The 21,149-nt window shown below is 52.5% G+C and overlaps 1 protein-coding gene across 3 annotated transcripts in view; it reads right to left on the bottom strand.

Annotated features, from left to right (window-relative positions):
* The window catches only part of LOXHD1 (lipoxygenase homology PLAT domains 1), a 166,911-nt gene that overhangs the window by 22,796 nt on the left and 122,966 nt on the right, over nucleotides 1-21,149 (bottom strand). For 2 of the 3 annotated variants that reach the window (XM_025428987.3, XM_049112669.1), the window contains 7 exons: nucleotides 17,830-17,984; nucleotides 13,717-13,926; nucleotides 13,468-13,603; nucleotides 11,420-11,628; nucleotides 10,334-10,519; nucleotides 7,507-7,634; nucleotides 814-931 (listed from right to left, as the gene is read on the bottom strand). In XM_025428987.3, the coding sequence (XP_025284772.3) occupies nucleotides 814-931; nucleotides 7,507-7,634; nucleotides 10,334-10,519; nucleotides 11,420-11,628; nucleotides 13,468-13,603; nucleotides 13,717-13,926; nucleotides 17,830-17,984 (1,142 nt within the window). Of the gene's footprint in view, nucleotides 1-813; nucleotides 932-7,506; nucleotides 7,635-10,333; nucleotides 10,520-11,419; nucleotides 11,629-13,467; nucleotides 13,604-13,716; nucleotides 13,927-17,829; nucleotides 17,985-20,962; nucleotides 21,080-21,149 lie in introns of those variants that run through there. The other variant, XM_049112670.1, reaches the window with a different exon arrangement.

The raw sequence follows: 21,149 nt of genomic DNA, 5'->3' as shown, positions 1-21,149 counted from the left end.
TCAGTGTGGGAACACCCTCCCTCACCTCCACCAGTTGTCCACCTGTTAATAATGCAGCCCCCTCGGCTTAACCCCAGGGACTTATGATTCCAGACCCAAGGAGATTCTTCTGACTTAGACTCTCTGGGACAAAGACCCTGTGCTGTAAGCCTTGCACAAGTTCTGAAGCCCCTGCTGTGATAACCTTAGTTTGAGGATTTGGGAATGGGTAATTCATCCAAACATGTTTCTGAGAGGCACCTGTCATCATATGTAAGAAACATCTGTTGAATGAATGACAGAAAGACGGATCAACCCAAACACTAACAGCCACAGATACCTGAAGCTGGCCAGGTTGTCCTTGGTGTGGGAACCATATTGTTGGCTCAAGAAAAATCCACTAATGTCTGAACAGGGGAGTAGGAGCCTGCAGGGACTCGGGACAAATAGCCTTTGGTGGCTGGGACATTCAAGGACTGAATCCAGGAGAGCAGAGCCCAAGATGAAAAAGAGGCAGCTACCTCACATGTGCTCACAGGGGCACCTAATGCTCTCTGCTGTCCAGCCCGACGTGCCCACCAGTAGCACTCGGCTGCCCAAGTTCTGCTGCTCCTCTCTCAATTCTCCCAATTCACCTCCTCCAAGAAGTGCACATTCAATCTCTGTCCACATTATACTGACAGCGCATGCTGGCACAAATAAGTAAAACCCTGTTCTCTGGATAATTCACGCCCAAAGGCACACCAGATGACATCTGCTCTTCAGCCAGGTCCACTGATAACCCAGAAAAGCAGGGAGAAGGGCTGGGCAGCAGGTGGAAGGAAGACATTTTACCCTCTCCAGGAACCACTCAGGCCGGCTGCCCAGGCCATCAATTCGGATCCGCATCTTGGTGAATGGAGCAATATCTAGGATCTCCATGATGAAGGTGTCATTCTGCTCCCGCTCAAATCTGGGGGAAAAGAGGTGGTGCACGAAGTGAGGACGCTGGCTATGGCAAGGGGTCAGGCCAAGGTGAAGGGGCAGAGGGAAGGCGCCCAGTGACTCCCCAGTAGTCTGTCTCTTGCACCTCAGATGTGTTCCTGAAAGACTGACTTGAGTGAATTTAGCTGATAGCAATGGCTCTGCACCAACCCAGTTGGGTCCTAATCTCACTCTGCTAGCCACTTAGAGCTGTCTACGCTTCTCTCTAGGACTTGATTTCCTCATCCTTAGTCTGGGGGGAAATGACACTGGTCCTGCACCTCCCAAAGCTGTCAGGAGGACCAAATGAATGTGAAATCAACTACAAAAGTGAAAGGAACTCCATACCTGCAAAGCTTTAAGTGAGATTCTAGGAATGACAGGGCTGCCACGAACAGTGGGGCAGGCTGTCCATTGCTCAACTCTAGATGGTACCCTTCACATTTTTCTATACATAACCTGCAAAACTAAATGCAGTGGGGCCTTAGATCAGGTAATGCTACCGACAACTATTAAGTGGCAGACAAATAGAAGGTCACAGTGCTTTCGCTACTATCACTGTTTTTCTGCTGAGTGACCTCATCATCTCAGAGATGCTCTATCTCGATTTCTTACTGCTCTTCCTACCTTGCTACATGTATAATGCAATCTTCAGTGCTGATTGCCTGACTGCTGACTGATTCCAGATGATGATGCTGATAAGCCCCTGGGGATAATGCAATTGGTACTGAAGATAGGATGTGGCATGGCATTTGTGCTTCCTTGTATAAAGACATATTTTTAAAAACAGAGGCCATAGCCAGCGGGGCTGGGACTGAAAATGCTGCAAACCAAGAACTACTCCTTGTCTTAGAGGCAGTGGTGGAACACAGGCCTAATCCTTTTTGATGACTTCCTCATGTGTATTTTATGATTATTAGAAGTGAAAACATTCTCCCAGCAGTCTGCCCTAAATCCCTTCTGCTCGAACGTAAGCCCTGCCTGTCCTTCTGGTCCTGTGGAAACTAGGAGGAGGTGCTCACAAGTCCCCTTGTCAAGTTCATATCACATACTGGAGATTCTCTCAAATAGTCTTCCAACTAGTCGATTCCTCACCAGGTGTGCATAATTTTTCAGATCAAAGGAACTTTAGAATGATTTGCTTTGTGTTTTATGGAGATTTTAGGGTGGGGCAGGTATCAAAGGGAGAAAGAAATAAGCTTTTCTTCTAGAAGACTAAAGAGTGGGTGATTCTGCCCCCTTCACCCTTTATTATAGGCTAGACCACAATTACACATGGATGGACCCCCTTTCCTTGGGGTGAAAGGCCTGTATCTGAAGCAAAGGCCCCTCCATGGCCCCTCATCCTTCCATGATTCTCTAGCCCCCTCTTTCCTGCTGCCCCAGATCCCCTGAGACACCTCAGCCAACACGAAGTAGAGCTCCCACATCGAAGAACCACCTTGGGAGAGGTGGTCAGCCTCTGATCCAGACCCTCTTGTCTCTGGCTCAGAAAAATAGAGCTTTCAAAGTGATCCAGGGTTTGCCCTGCTCATCTGCTCAGAGGAGCCTCTACTCAGCAGCTGAAGAGATGGCATTTGGGGAGTGCAACCTTTGGCTGTGTCTCAATCCCTTCCTATTCTGCTTCTGTTCTGTTCCCCACCATCCCCAACAAAGGCCGTCCTTGGGAAAGGGCCTAGCACCCACTCATTCATTGGTCTCTGGGACATAGAAGAACTGGAGAGCTAACCAGGGCCAGAGATGTAGTGTGAAAAAGTAACTATTTACTGGAAGAATTTTAGACATTGCTAAGAAGCTGCAGAAGGTTTGTGGGTAGGGAGCCTGTGAAGGGGCTGTCTGGAAGACCGGGAAGAAGGAAGTGGGGTCCAGAGCCCTCCTTGCTGGGGCAGCTGCTTAGGCAGTCTACCTTTGTGCTCTTAGAGGCATGGCTGGGACTCTCAGGAAGGGCTGGGATCAGAACCTTGGCTGCAGCTTCAGGCTAGTCCAAACTGCTCCCAGGCTAGACTCTTTCTACCAATGGCCATCTAGTCACCTCCAGTGATGGGCCCCATGTCATCCTGGGGAAGCTCTTTCCCTCTCTGGACAGCTGTGGCCAACTCCTAATATGTTTTGTTTGCATTGAGCTGGGCCTCCCCTCACTGGCCCCAGCTCTGCCCACCAGCGTTAATTTTGTCATTGTCAACAGTGTGGACACATTTGGTGTCTCTTCTTCCCTCTCCAGTCCTGTGCCACAGGCCACTGCCCTCTCTTCTCTAGGTCTCACCAGTGGAATACTAGGCAGTTGTGAAAATGAGCAAATTACAGCCACACTTAGTCGCTCAGAGAAATCTGAAAATCCTAATGTCGTGGAAAGAAACAGGACATAAAATACCTGAAAGCTGACTCCCTTCCATAACACTAAAATCCAGACTAAATGGAAGCTAATTGTTTAGGGAGGCCCACACAGGGTAGGGATAAAACCATAAAGGAAAGCAAAAAGGTGTCTACCTTAAAAGCAAAGATAATGTTTACTTCTAGGGGTGGGGAGGTACAGTGAACTGCAATGTTCAATTCCCTGCCTGGGGGTGACTGAATAGGTTTTGCTCTGTATTTACGATTTATGTACATATATAGGTTATGGTGTTATGTTTGTTGCATGTATATGAATGGATGGGCTGGATACAATTAATTAGTTTCTGTCAAAGAGACATGAGGTTGCTGAACTATATAGATCATAAGAGGACATCTATCCCCACTCATATTTCACAATAAACATTAAAAAAAATTTTAAATGTCCCTGGAACTTGCAACTGTTCCTTATATAACAAGGTTTTCAGATCCATGTCATAGTCCCTGTGGTAAGCAGACAAATTACCCTCCCCAAGAGGGTGCCCCCCCCTTTTTTAAAGATTTTGTTTATTTATTCATGAGAGACACACACACAGAGAAGCAGAGACACAGGTAGAGGGAGAAGCAGGCTCCATGCAGGAAGCCGGATGCAGGACCCAATCCCAGGGCCCCAGAATCACGCCCTGAGCCAAAGGCAGACACGCAGCCACTGAGCCACCCAAGTGCCCCGAAGGTGGCCCTTAATACAGTCACAAGTGTCTTTATAAGAGGGAGGCAAAGAGAGATCTGACACATACACAAAGGAGGAGGTGATGTGAAGATGGAGTAGGGAGAGATCAGAAGACACGGGCCTTGAAGACTGGAGAGATGTGGCCACAAACCAAGGATGTAGGTCAGCCTCCAGAAGCCAGAAGAGGCAAGGAATGGATTCTCCCCCAGAGCCTTTGAAGGGAGGTGTGGCTGGGCTTGATTTCCACTGAGTGATACTGACTTCAGATTTCTGGCCTCAGGGAATGTGAGAGAATACATTCCTGTTGGTTGAAGCCACTAAATTAGTAGTACATTTTTCTCACATCCCCAAGGGGCATGGATGGAGCACTGTGGGACCATAGGGGGCAGATGGGGGCAGACTTCCCTGGAACTCTGGCACAGGGGGAGCTCTAGGGATTGGTGAGTGGCCGGACCACTGCCTCAGTGGTGGTGTAAGTGTCCACGGGTGCTGACGTGCCCGGGAGGGTGGGTGGGGGGTCAAAGGCAGAACCAACAGCTCCTGGCTCCTCAGATCCCTCCTCTGGGACCATTAAGATAAGTGAACAGGGCTCATGCCCCCATGAGACGTAAGGAGGCAACAGGGAGCAGAATCCACCTGCCTGCATCCATACTGCACGAGGATCTTTGCAGTGGTTTGAGCGCAGACCAAAGTCAAAGGAATTTCAAACAGATTCTAAGTATCTGTCATCCTCAAGTGCCATAGTCAGGCCTGGTGCGTGTTCAAATCCTCCAATGCCCTTATAAAGCATGGCCTCCAGGTTGAAGATGATGTGTCAGGAGGGCTGACCCAGCAGTGGGGGCTGGGACTCACCAACTGCGTGACCTGGGTGCCCTCAAAGGCAGCCTGCCTTCCTCTTCTGTCCCCTGAGGCTTGTCTCTGAGCCCGACTGAGAGAAGGACTCAGCCTCCCTAACAACTCTCCTTCCTGTGAAGTCCCCAGAGATGGGCCCTCTCCATTCTCAGAGCATGAATGCCAACCGGGTCGTGTGAGTTCCCAAGTGAGAAAGATACAAAACTTACCAGCTTATCAAAGCCCTGGCCATGGTCACTGGTCCAATAGTTCCTAATTGCCTCGTGATACGGTAACTGGAGCCCCACTGGGCTCTTCTCTCTGCTGGCAGTCCCTTGGGATCAGCTCCTCATCTTCCTTGCACTGAGGGCTAGTAAAATCCATGGGGCCACTCTTTTGGGCAGACCCAACAGAACTCTGAATTCTCTTTGCTTCCAGAACAAGGAATCTACCAGGGCATGAGGTCTCTACTGGGCCTAGGAATGATTCCTTATGGGCACTGACTTCCCTAAAAAAAAGCCACACACAAAAATAGCAGAGACATCTAAAAGTGGCACCTATTCCTATGGGACACCACTTGACTCAAATTCCGCCACTAAAGACTCATTCCTTGGTTTACACATTACCTTTTGAGGATGCTATCTTTTTGGATGCCACATTAATTCACCAGGATCTAAGTGTGAATTAGTTTACCAGAACCATTTTCCCCAAAGTGGCAAGACAAGAAGTTGGGGACTTCAGCTGAGGAGTGGGGTGAGTGGATTGCTATGGACTTTGGCTTCTGGGTATAGCATTTGGCAAGAGGGCAGTTTTGCAGCCAGCAAACCCACATAATACCTCCTGTGTGTATGCATGCACGTTTCTGGTTCTTATCTGGTCACACACCATTTCCTGGGGGAAGCGTCTTCTTGCACAATGACAGGCTGTGCGCATGTCACAAGCCCAGTGAGTCTTACTGCCAGGTCCCTGAGCCAAGAAGTTGACACTCAAAACACAGCACAGGTCAAACGGAGCCACTTGTAAATGAAATAAGGCAATATTTGCCTTGGGTAAGAGCCTTGAGCTTGCAAACCAGAGTGGTTAAGGAAGGATGGCTCTCAGCACAAAACAAGTATTTATGGAGAAAAACCAAATCCTTTAACAGGTGCCTAAAAAAGATAAATAAATAACAGGTGCCTCAAATCATTTACAATATGGTCGTATGATAATGTGACTCTCAAGCAACACTTCTGGAATTCAAGTACTGCCAGAAAATGGTGTCTATGTCTCCCACCAGCAATTAGGTCTGCATACATCTGGGAAATAAGGTGGGATATTGATGTGGGATAATTAAGTTTTAAAAAATCAACCCCATAGGACTTTGGGGTTGGATGGAGCTTAGGGCCAGAGCATAGAGGCGAAGACTAAAAGAGCATGAAAGAGCATGAGAGTCCAAGGAGAGAGCAGCTAGGCCACATAGGATGACAGAAGCGTGCCTCGCCACTTCTGCAGCAAGCATTCCGGGAGGCCAGACTATGGCCTGAGCACCAGAAGGCAGACAATGGTCGGGACTTGGTCCATACCGCCAGCTTGGACTCCGGGTCACCTTCACTCTGATGCCCAACCACAAATCAGGGCCAGGGATGGCGTGGGGGACAACGGCTGAACACCAAAAACCAACCCAAACCCTGAACTGTCTGTATCAGAAATTCAGTGAAAGGTGCCAACAGTGAGCACTATAGGAGGGCCACCTTTGTCATCTGACTCCTTAAGGGGCAGAGGAACCTAATGCTTAGGACTGGGGGGCCCCGCAGGTGCAGCTCCCAGTGCCACAGCCTGCTCCTCATGAGATCTTCAACAGCATGACTTCACCTCGCTGTTTCTCAGTTCTCTCTTATCAAAAAGGGGACGATCATAATGGTCCTCCTAGAGCTGCAGGGAGGAGGAACTCTGTCAGTACACTCAGTGGGTTCGGAGCGATGCCTGGTGCGCAAGAAGGTCATTCGGGTGTTCCTGCTGTTGCTGCAGTTCCCTCTGGTGTCACTCTGTGTGAGTTCGGGGATCTTCTTTCTCCTCCTGGTTGCCCTGTCTCCTGGGTCTGAGACAGTGCCTACCCTAGACTAAGTGTCCAATCACTTTTTTTTTAATATTCAAAAACTTCTTTTAGCTTTCCATTTGGCAATCATTTTCGACTTATAGGAGAGCTGCAAAAATCAGACAGTTTCTGTATCCACTTCACTCAGCTTCCCCTAATGCAAGCATCTTCAATCACCACGGCACAGGGAGTGAAAGCAGGGGATTCATGATGATACCGTGCCATCAACTAATACACAGACCGTACAGCAAATATGCTTAAGTGACAGAGGGAGAAAGAAAGGGAGAGGGGGAAGGGAAAGGAAGGGAGGGAAGGAAGAAAGAAATAAAGGAAGGGGGGTGTTGTGGGCTGAGCTGATCAAAGAAGGCTTCCTGGACGAGGTAGATTTGAGCTGGCCCCTGGAAGAGAAAGTTCCTGAGATGGAAGAGAATGGATGGAGAGCATTTTAGGAGGGAGGAATCACACAACAAGGGCATGAGGCTAGAGGGCGCCAGGGTAGGAGGGGAAACAGAGGAAAGCAGTGTGATTGAGGCGGGGCAGGACTGGAGGCTGGTGGATTGGATGTGCAGAGGGGCAAGGGGCAGAGGCCACCTCTGGATACCTGGCCTTCTTTTTGTCCAGCTGCACTTCCTCTGTGCTGCCGTTGATGCCATAGAGGGTCATGAAGATGTTGGAGTCGGTACCACCACCGACCACATCACCTGTCCACACCGTCATCTCATAGAGCACCTGCCGGGAAAGAGGGATGCGGGTCCTGAGCTGAGGCCTGCTTCGCTCTCCCCCGGGGCACCTTCCAGCTCGGCGATCTGGACAAGGCCCTTCCTCTGATCAACGGCTAATGCCTTGTAGCTCTGTGTCTCTGGCTGTGTCCAGCTGGGTGCTAGAGAGGGGTTCAGCTCCTGACAGAGAACGTGTGTGTGTTAGAAGCGTGACTTTGAGTCCCAGCACTCACCAACGTCTTTGCCAATCAAGCTCCAGCCTGAGCTCCTGCAACTGAGCAGCACGTGGTGGCAGGAGAGTGGCTTCTGGAGCCACCCAGCATGCCATTTGTGCTCAGGGTCCGCCACCTTGTTGAGGTCCCCTACCCGGCTCAGCCTCTGCTTTCTCCACTGAGGAACAGGGATAAAGGTTTTGCAGAGCTGTGAGAGTCATAGACAGTTCACCCCGGGGCCCACGCCGGGCCTGCCATGCACTGTGGGTCAGGAAGCAGCGATTCCAGACCCATGCCTGCTTAGTGCACCGCCAGCATCCCCACCCTGAGCATCCATGAGCAGTGACACTGGAAGGAGCTCTGGCTCTAATCACTTGTGAATTAGGACAACCACCGCGTCCGTGATCTGCTCTCCAGGTTGGGGTTTTGTCTTTTGACCTGAGGTTTGTTCCAAAGAGGATGCGTTCCTTTTGTCTGTCTCCACTTGCCTGCTTTTCCCGCGACGGTGCCCGCACGGGTTCTTCCGAGGCAGCCTTGTAGCAAGAGAGGCCACCTCTACCTGTGTTCTGGAGGGTCTTTTGGTCCTGGCTTCCCACTCTATTCCCTCCTGCCAGGTGCCCAAGGACTAGCATGGGTCCCAAGGGCTCAGGAGAGGTTTGCGCACACGGCCAAGGAAATGCCAGGCTGGTCATCTCCTCTGAATAAACCTGGCCCTTCCCTTCCCCTTGTGGCTGCTACACTGCATTACCCCCTATGTCTCTACTGCCCTTGAACTCAGAACCCAAGTTATTTGTCACAGCGATCATGCCCCTGACGTCGTGCCTATTGGATGCTGGATGCAGGGTGCTTTCCAAGCTGCATCTAGAATCTTTGCCATGATACCAGAAGGTTAGAAGTAGTATTTATAGGCACGGCCCAGAGGACAAGTTCAGTACTTGTTTGCCCAGGTAATGACTGAAGAGCCTCTTGCTTTATCCAGAAAACCCTCTCAGACTTTAACACGGCATCGTGGTGGCAGGAGGAGCTATTGGGCATGAAGGCAGGAGCCTGACACTTTTTTGCTCTTATTCAGACAGGCACGAAAAAATAGAAAGAATCAAGATGAGTGCTTTGGGGACCCCATGGAGACTGGCCCCTTAAGGCCAGTCCCTCCAGACTGTCATGTTCTCTGGGCCCATCTTTCTCTCTTTTACACAGACCCATCTCTTTTTAGGTAATAGGTTGTTTCCAGAAAGAGACACAGAAATGGGGCTTTTGTAATTCTGGTCTGATATCTCCTGGGGAGACGGCCAGTCCAAAGAACCCTGTGGTTCTTTGCAAAGGGATAAACCTGTGTTCTTTTGTAACATGAATAATAGGGGCGTGGGTCTGCATTTCCGCAGACTAAAGGGCTCAGAAGGAGATACAGCTGTACCAGCTGTACCGAGTGGGGTGTGCTTGTGTGCTGGGGAGCGGGGAGGGTGGCGGTACGCACGCAGACACACTCACGCCCACACGCATGCTGGGAACTGGGTCAGGACAGAGGTCCCTAGATGAACTGTATGCTCACCCACACCATCCGTCTGGCCACAGATGGAGATGTCTGAGTAAGGGAGGGGAGTGGATCTATGCTGTGGAAAGTTCTGTGTTCCGGCTCTCAAGCAGGGGAGGGGCAGGCATCCACACTGCTGTCTGTCAAGGTTTTCAGAGCCCCAAATTCAGCTCTTCCTTCTGTTTCCATATATAATATAAGCAGGGCACACTCAGATCCAGAGTGATTTCTTCTTATCTTTTGTGGGACACCTTCTGACCTAAATCTATAGCCCACTGGTTTGGATTCAGGAACAGAGACAAGGGCTGGAGCATTATGTTGACCCCATAGCTTTTCTGTAGGGTCATAAGAGCCACCAACTGGCCATGTATCTTTGGGCCCCCGCACTCAGGCCTCCAACACTGACCTGTGAGTTTACACAACTTTATTCCAGGTCATTTGGCCAGTGAGAGGTGGAGTCAGGACAGGAGCTCAGAGCTCCTGCCTTGAAGAAGGTCTTAATGCAGGCAGCTCTCACTGCACTGCAAGATCCTGAGGCACATGGTATCCCCCAAATGCTATCTTGCCCCATCACTGTCCTTGGGTGTTGAGGGTGCCTTTGGGGAAAAAATGACTCTGTGCATCTATGAAGAGCTTAAAGCTCTTCCTCGATGATGCAAGATTTGTTCTCATCAAGCTCTCACACAGAACAGGATGGAAAGCATTATTTCCCTATATTGTATGAGAAAACCAAGGCCCAGAGAAGCCAGGTGATTTGCTCAAGGTCACATAGCAGCAAGCCCAAAGAGCCTGGAGTCTCTTGGCTCCTAGCAAAGTGAGTGTGGCTGGTGTACTCGGCCGCAGCCCCAGCCAGTGCCCTAGCGATGAGTCTCCTGCTCCCCTCACTTTGGTCTCCCCTTCCGCTCTAGGAGCCCAACCTATACTGCCCTCGCCATGCAGTATGTGCTCCCAGACCCCTCTCTATACCTTCACCCCAATGTTCACCACCATGGCATCCAGGAGGTCGAAGACACGGGAGGTGACACCGTCGCCTCGGTCCTTGGCAAGCCAGCAGTTGCAGCGCAATGTGTACTTGGTGCCCTGGGTGGGCACAGCCAGACACAGCTCCTCCACCAGCCAGCAGCTCTCGGGCGAGGCCCCATCATGGCCCAGCTGGGAGGGGACACACCAGGGCTGTGAGGGTCTGGGTGAAACCAGGAAGGAAGCCCTCGCCACTCAGCATCCCCTTTCCCGTCGTCCTACACCCTCCCCTTCCTCAGTGCTTCCTCCCAATGTGCTCTGCGCACGCTGACCCAGGTCCCTCTCTTGCAGGTGAGGAGGTTTTGCTGATAAAACAGAGGTCTCTAATCAGAGGGTTTTGACTTAATCATGAGATTATTTTGAGTAGGCCTGATCTAATCAAGCAAGCCCTTTAAAAGAGGGTCCAGATATCGGAGACGGACAAAGTCAAGAGAGATTTTGAAGTGGAAGAGTTCATATCCTACGGGCCTTGAAAAAAACAAACTGCCATGTTTTGGAGAAGGTGATGCAACAGGGGATGTGTGCAGCCTCTGGAACTAGCATCCTTGTTTCCCACAACTGCAAGGAAATGGATTCCACCAACCACCAGTGAGGTTGGAAGAGGACCCCCGCCTCAGATGAGACCACAGTCCTTGCAGCAGCTTGACGTCAGCCCAGGGAGATGCTGGGAAGAGGACCCAGCTAACTCACAGCTGGACTCATGGCCTGGAAAACTGGGAAATCATACCTCTAAGTATTGTGCTAAGTGTGTGATCATTTGTTACACAGCAATAGGAAAAGAATACACCAGGCATCTTTGCTGGGCCAGTGAGAGACAGAGACCTGGCAGGACAGTGGCTCATTCAAGGTCCCCGAGTTGATGGCGGAAGCCACGTGGCCTCCCCCAACGACCCGCTCTGAGGTGGGGGCTCCCACTCTGAGGTGGGGGCTCAGTTTCCCTGCCTGCCCTGCACCCTGCCTCCTGATGTGTTCTGTTCGGCTCCTTCCTCCCCTGGGGGCAGGGCACCATCCCAGAACCCCGGGAACCAGCACCTCTATTTTCTTGATGATGCCCACATCCAAGCCTGCAACATAGAACTCCTCCACGGAGCCACAGTCGAAGCCCTTCTTCCCCCGGGGGAAGTCCAGCCAGATGCGGTTGCTGCGCTCATCGTCCTCACCGATGAGTAAGATGAAGGCCCGGCTGTCAGTGGCCGCGTCCTTGTGCTTCCCGGTGGTGACCGACACATAGTAGGGAATGACTGCAAGAGACCCCGGGGCCCAGCGTCGGGATGGGCCAGGTGGACACGGGTGGGCTCACAGAGGAGCACAGAGGTCAGCCCCCCTGCCTCTGACACAGAGTGCAATGGAAACCTCCAGACTGGTGAATGAGACACTGATATCTCCCAAGGGGAGATCATCTTAAAAGAGCATCTTTGTCGCTTCTGAGAGTCCTGCCGACCAATGACCTTAGTGGCACCTAGCTCTCGCGTGTGAGGTGGGCATGAGAACAAGAACTTTTCCCCAGGTACAGGGGGCAGAGGCCTGAAAAGCTTTCTAGCATAAATAAGGCTGGCAAAAATGAAGTCTCACAGAAAGTAGGAATTTGGGGGAGGAAAAACAAAACAGTATTTATTGTATGTGTGATCCGGTAAATGAAAATTCTAGGATGCATCTACTTCCAAAAGAGACCAGATTAATCAGCATAAAGCCTGGCTCAGGTAGGTGCAGCCTAGAGTTCCAGTTGCCCAGTGAGAGTAATCCTTCTCCTTGCAGCTAGGGGTACTCAGAAGAAGTAAGCAGACCCTGTTGAGTGGGTTTCTGGGGGGAAATCTCTGACTTAGCTGGGAGGAACGCCCTTTGCCCCTTCCCCTTCCACTCATTCTGCTTGGAATGTGGATGCGATGGCTGGAGTTCCGGCAGTCGTCTTGGAACCATAGGCAATCTTTAGGATGGAAGTCCCTGACTTCACTGGAACCTGCTGTATCTGTCCCAGGTGCCTACCTTCGAACTTTTATGTGATAGAAAAGAGAAAATCCTTCACTCTTTAAACCACTATCTTTTCTCGGTCACTTGTAGCTACTAATTGATACAAGTTGGAAACCCTTCTCTGGGATCATCTTCCTCAATGTCCTGGGTGATAATGCTCCGGTATAGGTTATAGGTTATATGGTTATAGGTCATGCAGTTTGTTATCTCTTTGAAAGTTTCCAAACTAGCCCTTCTAAGCTGGAATGACCAGCATCGTTTTCTGTACCTGCCCGCAGCCTTATTTCATCTTTGCACGGGGGAGGGACCTGGCCTTTCACAGTTGATCATAGTGCTTAATTCAGGAGGAACACTTTCTTGTGGGTCCTGTCATTTATTCACCGAGTGCAAAGGTAGAATATAAAATGACTGATTCTCTCCGCCCAGCCCCAGAGACCTCCCCACTCCACACGGTCCCCTGGAGGGGAACACGGTGCTTGTCAACACTCCACACTTAAGACAGCTGACCAGACAGGCGGTAACTTTAAGTGTCAGATAAACCAACTCAGAACTGCTCTATCTCAAAAATCCGGTTGGAAGAATGAGCTTGTCCGGACATTACAATATCATTTGAAGGAGGGAAAAACGGAGGCCGAAAGCGTGGCTTGTCCGAGGCTACGTACATCACTGTCAGAACCAGAAATGGAACTTAGTCCTCCTAGAACCATCTTAGGACTCGTTCCCCTCCCTCACCGCATCGCACTGTGCCTCCAGTCTGCGAGGCCGAGGTCCTCTGGGTGATGCCCTCGGCTGACGCGCCAGGGGTCCTCCCGGCGGCCGTTGGTGTCTGTCCGCTGAGAACTGTCCCGGGCCCTTGGGGGCTGAATCTATATCCCGCGGGGCTGGGGGAGGGCAGAGTGTACAGCGGTGCCCCCACCCTGGTGGCGGGCCAGTGGATTGGGGGCACCGGCTCCCTACCTCCTCCTGGCCTTGATGCCCTTCTGCAGAAGGGCTGGGGGCTGCCCTTGCAGGGCGGCTGGCAGGGAAGCAGGCAAGCTGGGGGGGTCATTAAGCTTTAGGTGGAAGTCAGCTGGTGGCAGGGCGAACGCCCCGCTGAGCGCCCCCTCGCTCACCTGGACCCTCCTGCACGTAGGCGGCCATGGGCCCCGTCACGGTGGCCACGTCGACGTCGGCCATCTTCGAGCTCAGGGCGATCTCCCAAAAGTCGGCCGGGCTGCTGCAGTTGCTGCTGCGGTCCCCCGTGTACTCCTGCCCAGAAGAGCACGGCCCGGCCCCCACAGCGCTGGCGCCTGCTGCCCGCCAAGCCGTAGCTGAGCCAGGTCCCCACCCGGCCGGCCCGCCACTGCCTTTCCCTTCCGTACCTTCTCATAAAAGAGCCTCTCGAGCCGCCCGTCTTCCTTCTTCAGGGACAGCCAGCGCCCGCACAGGAACAGGAACTCGTCCTCATTGGTGTCATTCCAGATCTCCACCTTCTCCACGTACCAGTCTGCGCACCACTTGGTGTTATCGTGGCGGAGCTTGATCTTGTAGATGACCCCCAGGTCAGCGGCCTCGATGATGAACGTGTCGGCCTGGGGGATCCAGATGTGGGCACTTGGGTGGGGGTGCGCCCCACCTCCACCCACGGCGACCCTGACTATCCAGCACCTTCTACTCCCCTCAGCCGTCGGGCTGAACAGACCTTCCCAGCTGGACTGGACATGTCTCTAGCACAGAGCATGGTGCATTCTGAGGCCTCACTTCCACAAAGGCCCCGTTTTGCAGGAACAGGTTATCCCTGTTCCTCCTGGGATAACCCTTATAGATGTCTGGAATATGGAATGCAAGGGGGCATGGGGCAGAGAAGGGAGCTCAGCTTGGTCCTGGTACCTGGATGTCCTTGGTTACATTGAATATCGGCATGAGTTCAGGTGGGAGTCATGGCGGGGGGTGGGGGGTGCTTGAAATTCCCAGGGGGAGGCTGCGAGGCAGTCAGAAGAGCCACAGGGCCAGGCCCGGGAGAGGAGACAGAGCAGGGAGATGCTCTGGTGGAGGCCCAGCTGAGGAGCCGAGGGACAACATTTGGAATGCAGGTGCAGGCGGGTGTGAAGTGGGGTGTGATGCTAAGCCCTCTGGGTCCCTGATCATCCCATCAGTGAAGTGTTGCTACACTCTTGGGTACTTGAATCCTAAGATCGCTCAGTGAGATGCAGAGTTCCAAGCCTTAGGTGAGGCGTGGTCAAAACACAGGCTGAATGTGGCCGGCAGGAGCCTGGCCCAGGGGAGGGGAGGCTGGTGACCCTGACAGCGCTTTTCCTCCAGAAGATGGGAGATGTGCTGAGTGACTCCTGAGGACTGGGAACCCAGAGATAAATATGATTAGGAAGCCTCTGCCCCTCCTGGGGTTCTCATGGCCCAGGGCAGGGAGGGGAGGAAGTGGGTGATTACAGCCCATGTGCAGGAGCAGCCACCTGTCCATGGACTAGAGGCAGGGCTGGGAAGACTCTTCAGAAGGTGGCATTAAGCTAAGGATGGGGGGCTGGGCTTTCTGGGTACCGAGGCAGGTCAGTCTGCAGGCAGAGGAACCTGCAGGTGAGCACTACACAGCTGACCGTGGTGGCCACAGGGCTCTGACCAGTGGCTAAGATCATTAGGGAAGAAGCAGGCACATCCTACGACACAGCAATTCTACTTCTTTCTTCTGTCCTGAGGAGACATCTTTACATATGTGCACAAGGATTTTTATCGCAAGCTTTTACAGCGGAAAACTGGGAGCCATGTGCCATCCAGTGCTTGGGGAATGGTGAAATAATCACAGGGATGTTGTGTGTAGAATGTCACGAGTGTGGTGGTTACAAAGAATGAGCCAGCACCATCTATTTTTGGATGTCTTGACAAAGGGCACCTGGGTGGCTCAGTCAGTTGTGTGCCTTCGGCTCAGGTCATGATTTCGGGGTCCTGGGATTAAGCCCTGCATGGGAACCCCTGCTCAGTGGGGACCCTGCTTCTTCTTGTCTCTGCTCTCGGCTTATTCTCTCTCTCTCTCTCTCTCTCTCTCTCTCTCTCTCTCTCTCTCAAATAAATAAATAAGATCTTTGGAAACACAAAAGAATATCCTGACATAGGAAGATTTCCAATGTACCCCACTGTATGCCAAAGGTGAACTGAAGAAGCATTCACAGAGGCTTATGTCTTTTATGTAAAAAAATGAAAAGCATGGAACAGCATTATGGATTTTCTATGGGCACAGCCACGTGGACATGGAGAAGATGTCCAGAAAGGATTGGAAACAGGAGAGAGCATGGGGCATTCTGTGGGGTTAGTGGAGAGCCCCTTGGCCGGGCTGAATGACTATCAGCTTTGGAGGGGTCAAATGAGGGGGCTGCAGGAAGCAGTGGGGAGCCCAGGTGATTCCACGAGTCAGGTAAGCAAAGTGGGGGCTAAGGAGCTGACAGGGCTGATCTAGGGGCCGTGCAGGAGGGAGAAACTCCCGACCTGGCTTTGGACTGGAAGTGGGTGCTCCTGGGCGGGGGACGTCTAGGGGGAACTTCTGTATTCTGGAGGAAATGATCAGAGAAATGGAAGCTTCTAGATACTCAACAGTGAACTTAAATCCCATGAACCATCCGTGACTAAACCAGAAGTAGCTCTCACCCCCCTCGATAGGAGGGAAGGGAGGGAGAGGGATGGTGGGGACTAGGGTCAAGGTTCTTCTTAGGATATAACAAATGCTAAGACAGAAAAATCTGACCCCAAACCCAGGGGGGAATGGGCTGCATCACCTTCACTTAGAAGTTCATGCGTTAAAGTGCCCTGCAAATATTTACTGTGCCTACTCCGTGGCCGGCTCCGTGGATCTGGCCACCAAGAAACATCGATGGGTCAGCTGTGTGCTGCGCCCTGCTGTCTTACAATGTATTGTCCAGACGTTGGTTCCAGGCGCCAGCGAGGGGAGGGGAAGGTGGACTCCCCCCCATCCTCAACCACATTCAGCGCTTCCAAAGAGCCAGGCACGTTAGGTGTTTTAATTCAGTGAACTTATTTTACGGTGGAAGAAATTGAGGCACAGAGATGCTGAGTAAGTTGCCCAAGATCACACAGGATGTGAAGTCAGGCAGTCCGCCCCAGCCACAGGTCTGCCCACCCAACAGCACGGCCATGTCCCACCCCAGCGTATGTGAGTGACCTTGACAATCCTGCCCCCAGCCTAGAGTCCGGGACACCACCTGTGTCGCTTGGCCACTTTGCCTTCCATTTTTTCCCAAATCGGACAGACCTCCTATTAGCTACCTTATACATGCAGCAAACAATTATATCTCACCTGTGTGGGTGAGACTATTTCCCCCCGACACAAAGTGTTCTTACATGTCTTGTCCTATCTTTCAGCCCAGGGGTTCATGTAGCTATCACACCACGAGTCCCCTTCAGAAGCAGTAGACCAAAGCTAAGGGTATCCAGTAGTTCCTACCTGGATGACTGAACACATGAACGGGAGCCCCAGGGCCTGACTCCCCCGGGACCTCGAGGCCAGGCTGGGACTCCTTCCAGAAGGCCTGGCCTAGGGGGTCACCAGCCAGCTGCAAATCTGCTCAGATGACACTACTATCCTTGCTGTGGAGCCAATTTCCTTCTCACAAGTAGGAAACGTTTCAGTGCCGAGGAGCATGTCCGGCTGAGGGGTTCGGGCTTAAGGAGACCCCTGTTAAACCCTTGCTGGTCGATGCAGGAAGCCCCCACATGTGTACAGCCACGGGCAGTCGGGCTGCCTCGCTCTGATGGCCCTGCAGCTACAGCCTGGCCTGGGGGGAAGGAAGATTCCGGAGAATGGAGGGAAGTGAGTGAGGCAGAGAGGGCCCTGGAGACAGCCGAGCTGCAGGGGGGGTGGGGGGTGGTGGTGAACCAGGCTGAGGGACAGATTGCTTCCTTTCCCTGAAACCACAGGATGTCAGTGCCCTTTGCTTAACAGAGGCCTCTCTTGCCCCCACCCTCCCACCCCCTGCCCCAAGATAGTCCAGGGCAGGGTGGACTCTAGTTGGGGCTGAGGGGTCCTCATCTGCTCCTCTAATCCCTCCGCGGCTCCCTCGGGCCTCCTTGCTGCCCAGAGCTCTGACAGCACAGCTTAGCCCATTCATAGATGTGGAGCCCCAGTTGGGGAGGGTAATGGTAGAAGCAGGCCTCGGGTCCGCCACATGATGATCAGCCCCACATTGGGGACCGCCCACAGTGAGCCGGATGTTCTGATGATGAACCCCCTGCTGGCTTGCTCAAACCCTGCCCTCTGCTCTCCATCCACCCCAGATCAGAACCCAAGGCCCATGCACAGGCTCAGAAAGGGGCTCAGCCACTCCAAGGGGGGAGGCGCCCAGGGTAAACACCCACACGGGAGCAGGGCACCGCATGGGGTTCATGGGCAGCCTCTGGGACCGAGAAGAGCCAGCTCCAGGCAACCGACCCGGGAGCCGGACGGAAGGGGGTAAATGCTGTGTGCCGCCTACCGTTCCTTTCTCGAACTTGTTGGTACGGTTCTCCGACTTGCCAAGGTATCGCTCCCCAGTGTCCCCCAGATCTCCATAGATGGTGATGTAGACCTTGGCATCTGTCCCTGCCCCAGGAACGTTCCCCGTGAAGATCTGCACCGAGTACAGCACGACTGGCCGGGCAGTCAGATAGATGCACAGACGGATGGACAAAGGGAAGAAAAGAATAACAGGGCTTTAGGACCGAGACGACTGGACTGGCAGGAGGAGGTAGTGTCTGCCTTTTATCTGTCCACTCGTGCACATTGTGCTACGAATCCGCAAGGACGCGCCCGTGGGAAGTCTGCCCATCTGACCTGGACCCAGGTGGCTCCCAGACCCAGAGGCTGGAGGCTCCTCCCTGCAGCTCACCCACTATCCACCCATCCGGCTTCCCGCGCTCCCAGGAGGGAAGATGCCGGAGGATGGGCCGAAGTGTGTGCATGCACCACGCTCACTACATCTACCTGCCCTGACACGTGGGCAATAATACGCCTTCCTGTTTGAAGGTGACCAGTATTCACGCCAGTTCCTTCTAGATGGTCTTCAGAAAAAATCAAATATTTCTGAGATGATAGCTTCCCCATGGTGTCTACGTCCTTATTTTGATTAATTCTTTAACTCTGCTGACCAACACCCGCCCAGAGTGACGGCTACATGCTCCATCACCTCCCATGGCCTGTGGGAAGGGCTGGATAAATACTGGTGGGACAGCTATTAAAGATTATTAAAGAAAATAAAGATAAGCCAGTGTCTTGTCTTTGTTCTGCTGCTAATGGCTCGTGGAAGAAGGATAAAGTATTTCCCTTTTCAACTTCCATGCCAGGGGGAAAGGCTAAGAGTTCTTTGTCTCCTCTCCAGATTCTTCTGTCTTATGAGCTTTGGAGTTTCAGGCCAAGAAGAAGGGACTCAGCTGGCTGATTCCCAAGGGAAGGGATGGAAATTGTGGCTTTGAGGTGAGAGGTGGGAGTGGCCAGACTGGGACGAAGATTGGTTTCTCCGGCCTGTGAGGAGGGCAGGGCTCTGGAGTCCCCTTGGCTGGCAGGGACCCCTCACCTGCACACGGAGGTGGGGAGATGGCTGTGGGGTTATCTGGGAACTTGAGGCAAGGAGGCCTCGTGGCTGAAGAGAGGGTCTCACAATGAAATCAAGGTGTTTCTGGCCACCCAGGGGAATGACGCTTGCATGTCTGTGGAGAACCAGCAGCTATGGTCACTGTGTGGCAGGAGGACACAGTTCTCCATAGTACCCGCCCTGGACTAAGCAGCTAGGCCCCTCCTGGGAGGCTCATGATTCTCTCAAAATTGAAAAAGACGGATTCTCTCTCCCTATAGTGACTCCCTATATTCTCTCTCTCTCCCTAAAGTGATGGACTTTCTTACCAACTCTAGCAAGTGGGCCCAGGCCACATTTAATTACATCGAGAAAAGGAAGATGACATGAGTTACTCATACCCACAGTTGTGGAACACGTTCACCCCCACAGCGTGGTTCCTATTATTTTCCTCTTTTTCCCTTGGACTCCACAGCATTATTCTCTCCTGCTCTCCATCTGCCTCTCTGGTGGCTCCTTCTGGAGCAGCAGCTTTAGGGGTTCCTAATCTTCTTGCCGCCCCTCAGATGCGTGCTTCTGCCCGCTTCCTTCAGCTCCCCTCCTGCACACCCTGGGCGTGGACTTCTGTGAGGCCCCTGAGTCTGTGTCTCCAACCCAGTGCCCTCCTGTGCTCTAGATCCATGGCCCTGTCACCTAGGGGGGCACATCCACCTTGATGAGACATCACAAACTCACGTGCAAACCTGAACTCTGCTCCCCTCCCTCAAGCCCTTTCCAAACCTCCTCTCCACCCTCCCTCCCTGCCTGGCAGTCTGCTTCGAAGACCTCCGCAGTGCCCTGTGAGCATGGCTGTCAGGGGCCTGCCCCCCGCCCTGCACCCCTCCCAGGACTGTCACTCTGCCCTCCACTCCTGCCTTGCTCAGCACAGCATCTGTCAGCATTTCATGCATCGCATTAATAAGTAAAATCTTCTCTTTGGTGTTTAAGAGTCAACAGCACCCAGGTCTGTCTGGCTCATACTGACAGGAGGTGACATTAGGAATCTTGTCACAGTTTAGACACAACAATCAACTGTCCTCCCCTGTGTGTTCTCTCCCCAGTCACCTCCTGGCCGTGCATTCAGACCTGCTCTACACCTTTTCTATGAGCCCTTGCCCCAGAGTGGGGTGCCATTACCCTCCGGGGGCTGTGGCCCAGCGGCCCTCCTTCTCCCCCTCCCCCTTACCCCCACCGCTCTTTCCAATCCTCGGGGGAGCGAAAACTGATTCAGCTTCTGGGTGCTGAGCAATGCAGTTATGCAGTCAAATCCGGCTATTTCTGGATCCTCCTCCCTCCTTGTCCCACCCAAGCCACACGGTTCTCAGTGGAAAGATGTTTCCCTAGAAACATCGCCAGGCACAGAGTGGGTTTGTGGCATGTTATTAATACAGAACAGCCCAAGTGTGCCGCTTGGGACAGCTTTCCGAGGCGTCCTCTGGGATCCAAGCAGAAAAGAGAATTTTCCCCCAGACTTAATAGCAAAGGGATTTGGGTTGGAAAGGCACATTACAGAGGCGACGCTTGTTTTTATCTCTAAGCAAGTAGCAACTGAGATGAAAGGAAATGTTAGAGCCATAGCTGTCTACATCTTCCTGGTTCCATACGGGGCCTGGGATCCTGGATTTTACTCCCATTGTTTCCAAGAGGGAATGCAGCACCACAAATGTGAGCTGGATCTCCAAGCTCTCTCAGGGAATCTCTGATCCGTTTACACTGCCCACCGGGAAGAGATCTTTAGTATTCTTTTGTGTATCATAGATGGGGGAAAGCCTGTTTCTCGCAAGTGAATTTGATTTCTGACACACTGAAAGCTCATTCAAGGCTGACCAAATAACCTGGGGGTTGAGAGGACAATGGCATCGTGGGTCAAAAAAAGAGGTGTGACTGTCCCTGTGGCCTGGGAGGAATGTGTGTGCATGCATGGGTGCCATTGTGCATGCACATATGCACACACACATACACACACAATGTAAAAAGAAAGGAGAAAAGAAGGCTGAGGACTGAGTCTGAGCAATACTACCTGGCGCAAGAGGAAAACAGCACTCAGAGGGCCAGTCAGAGAAATGGGAAGAGAAGAGAGCGGTCCACAAGTGAAGCGAGAAGCACACGGAGGCTGTGGTCGGGCTGAGGCAGACCCTGCAGAGAAGCCTGCATCAGTGAGGAATGGGCACAGGTACCTGCACTTTAGACAAAAGAAAGCCATGGCC

Source organism: Canis lupus, chromosome 7 (genome assembly GCF_003254725.2).
Source record: "Canis lupus dingo isolate Sandy chromosome 7, ASM325472v2, whole genome shotgun sequence".
NCBI lineage: Eukaryota > Metazoa > Chordata > Mammalia > Carnivora > Canidae > Canis > Canis lupus.
Note: the sequence above shows the minus strand (reverse complement) of the source record. Positions and strands in the feature narration are given on the sequence as shown.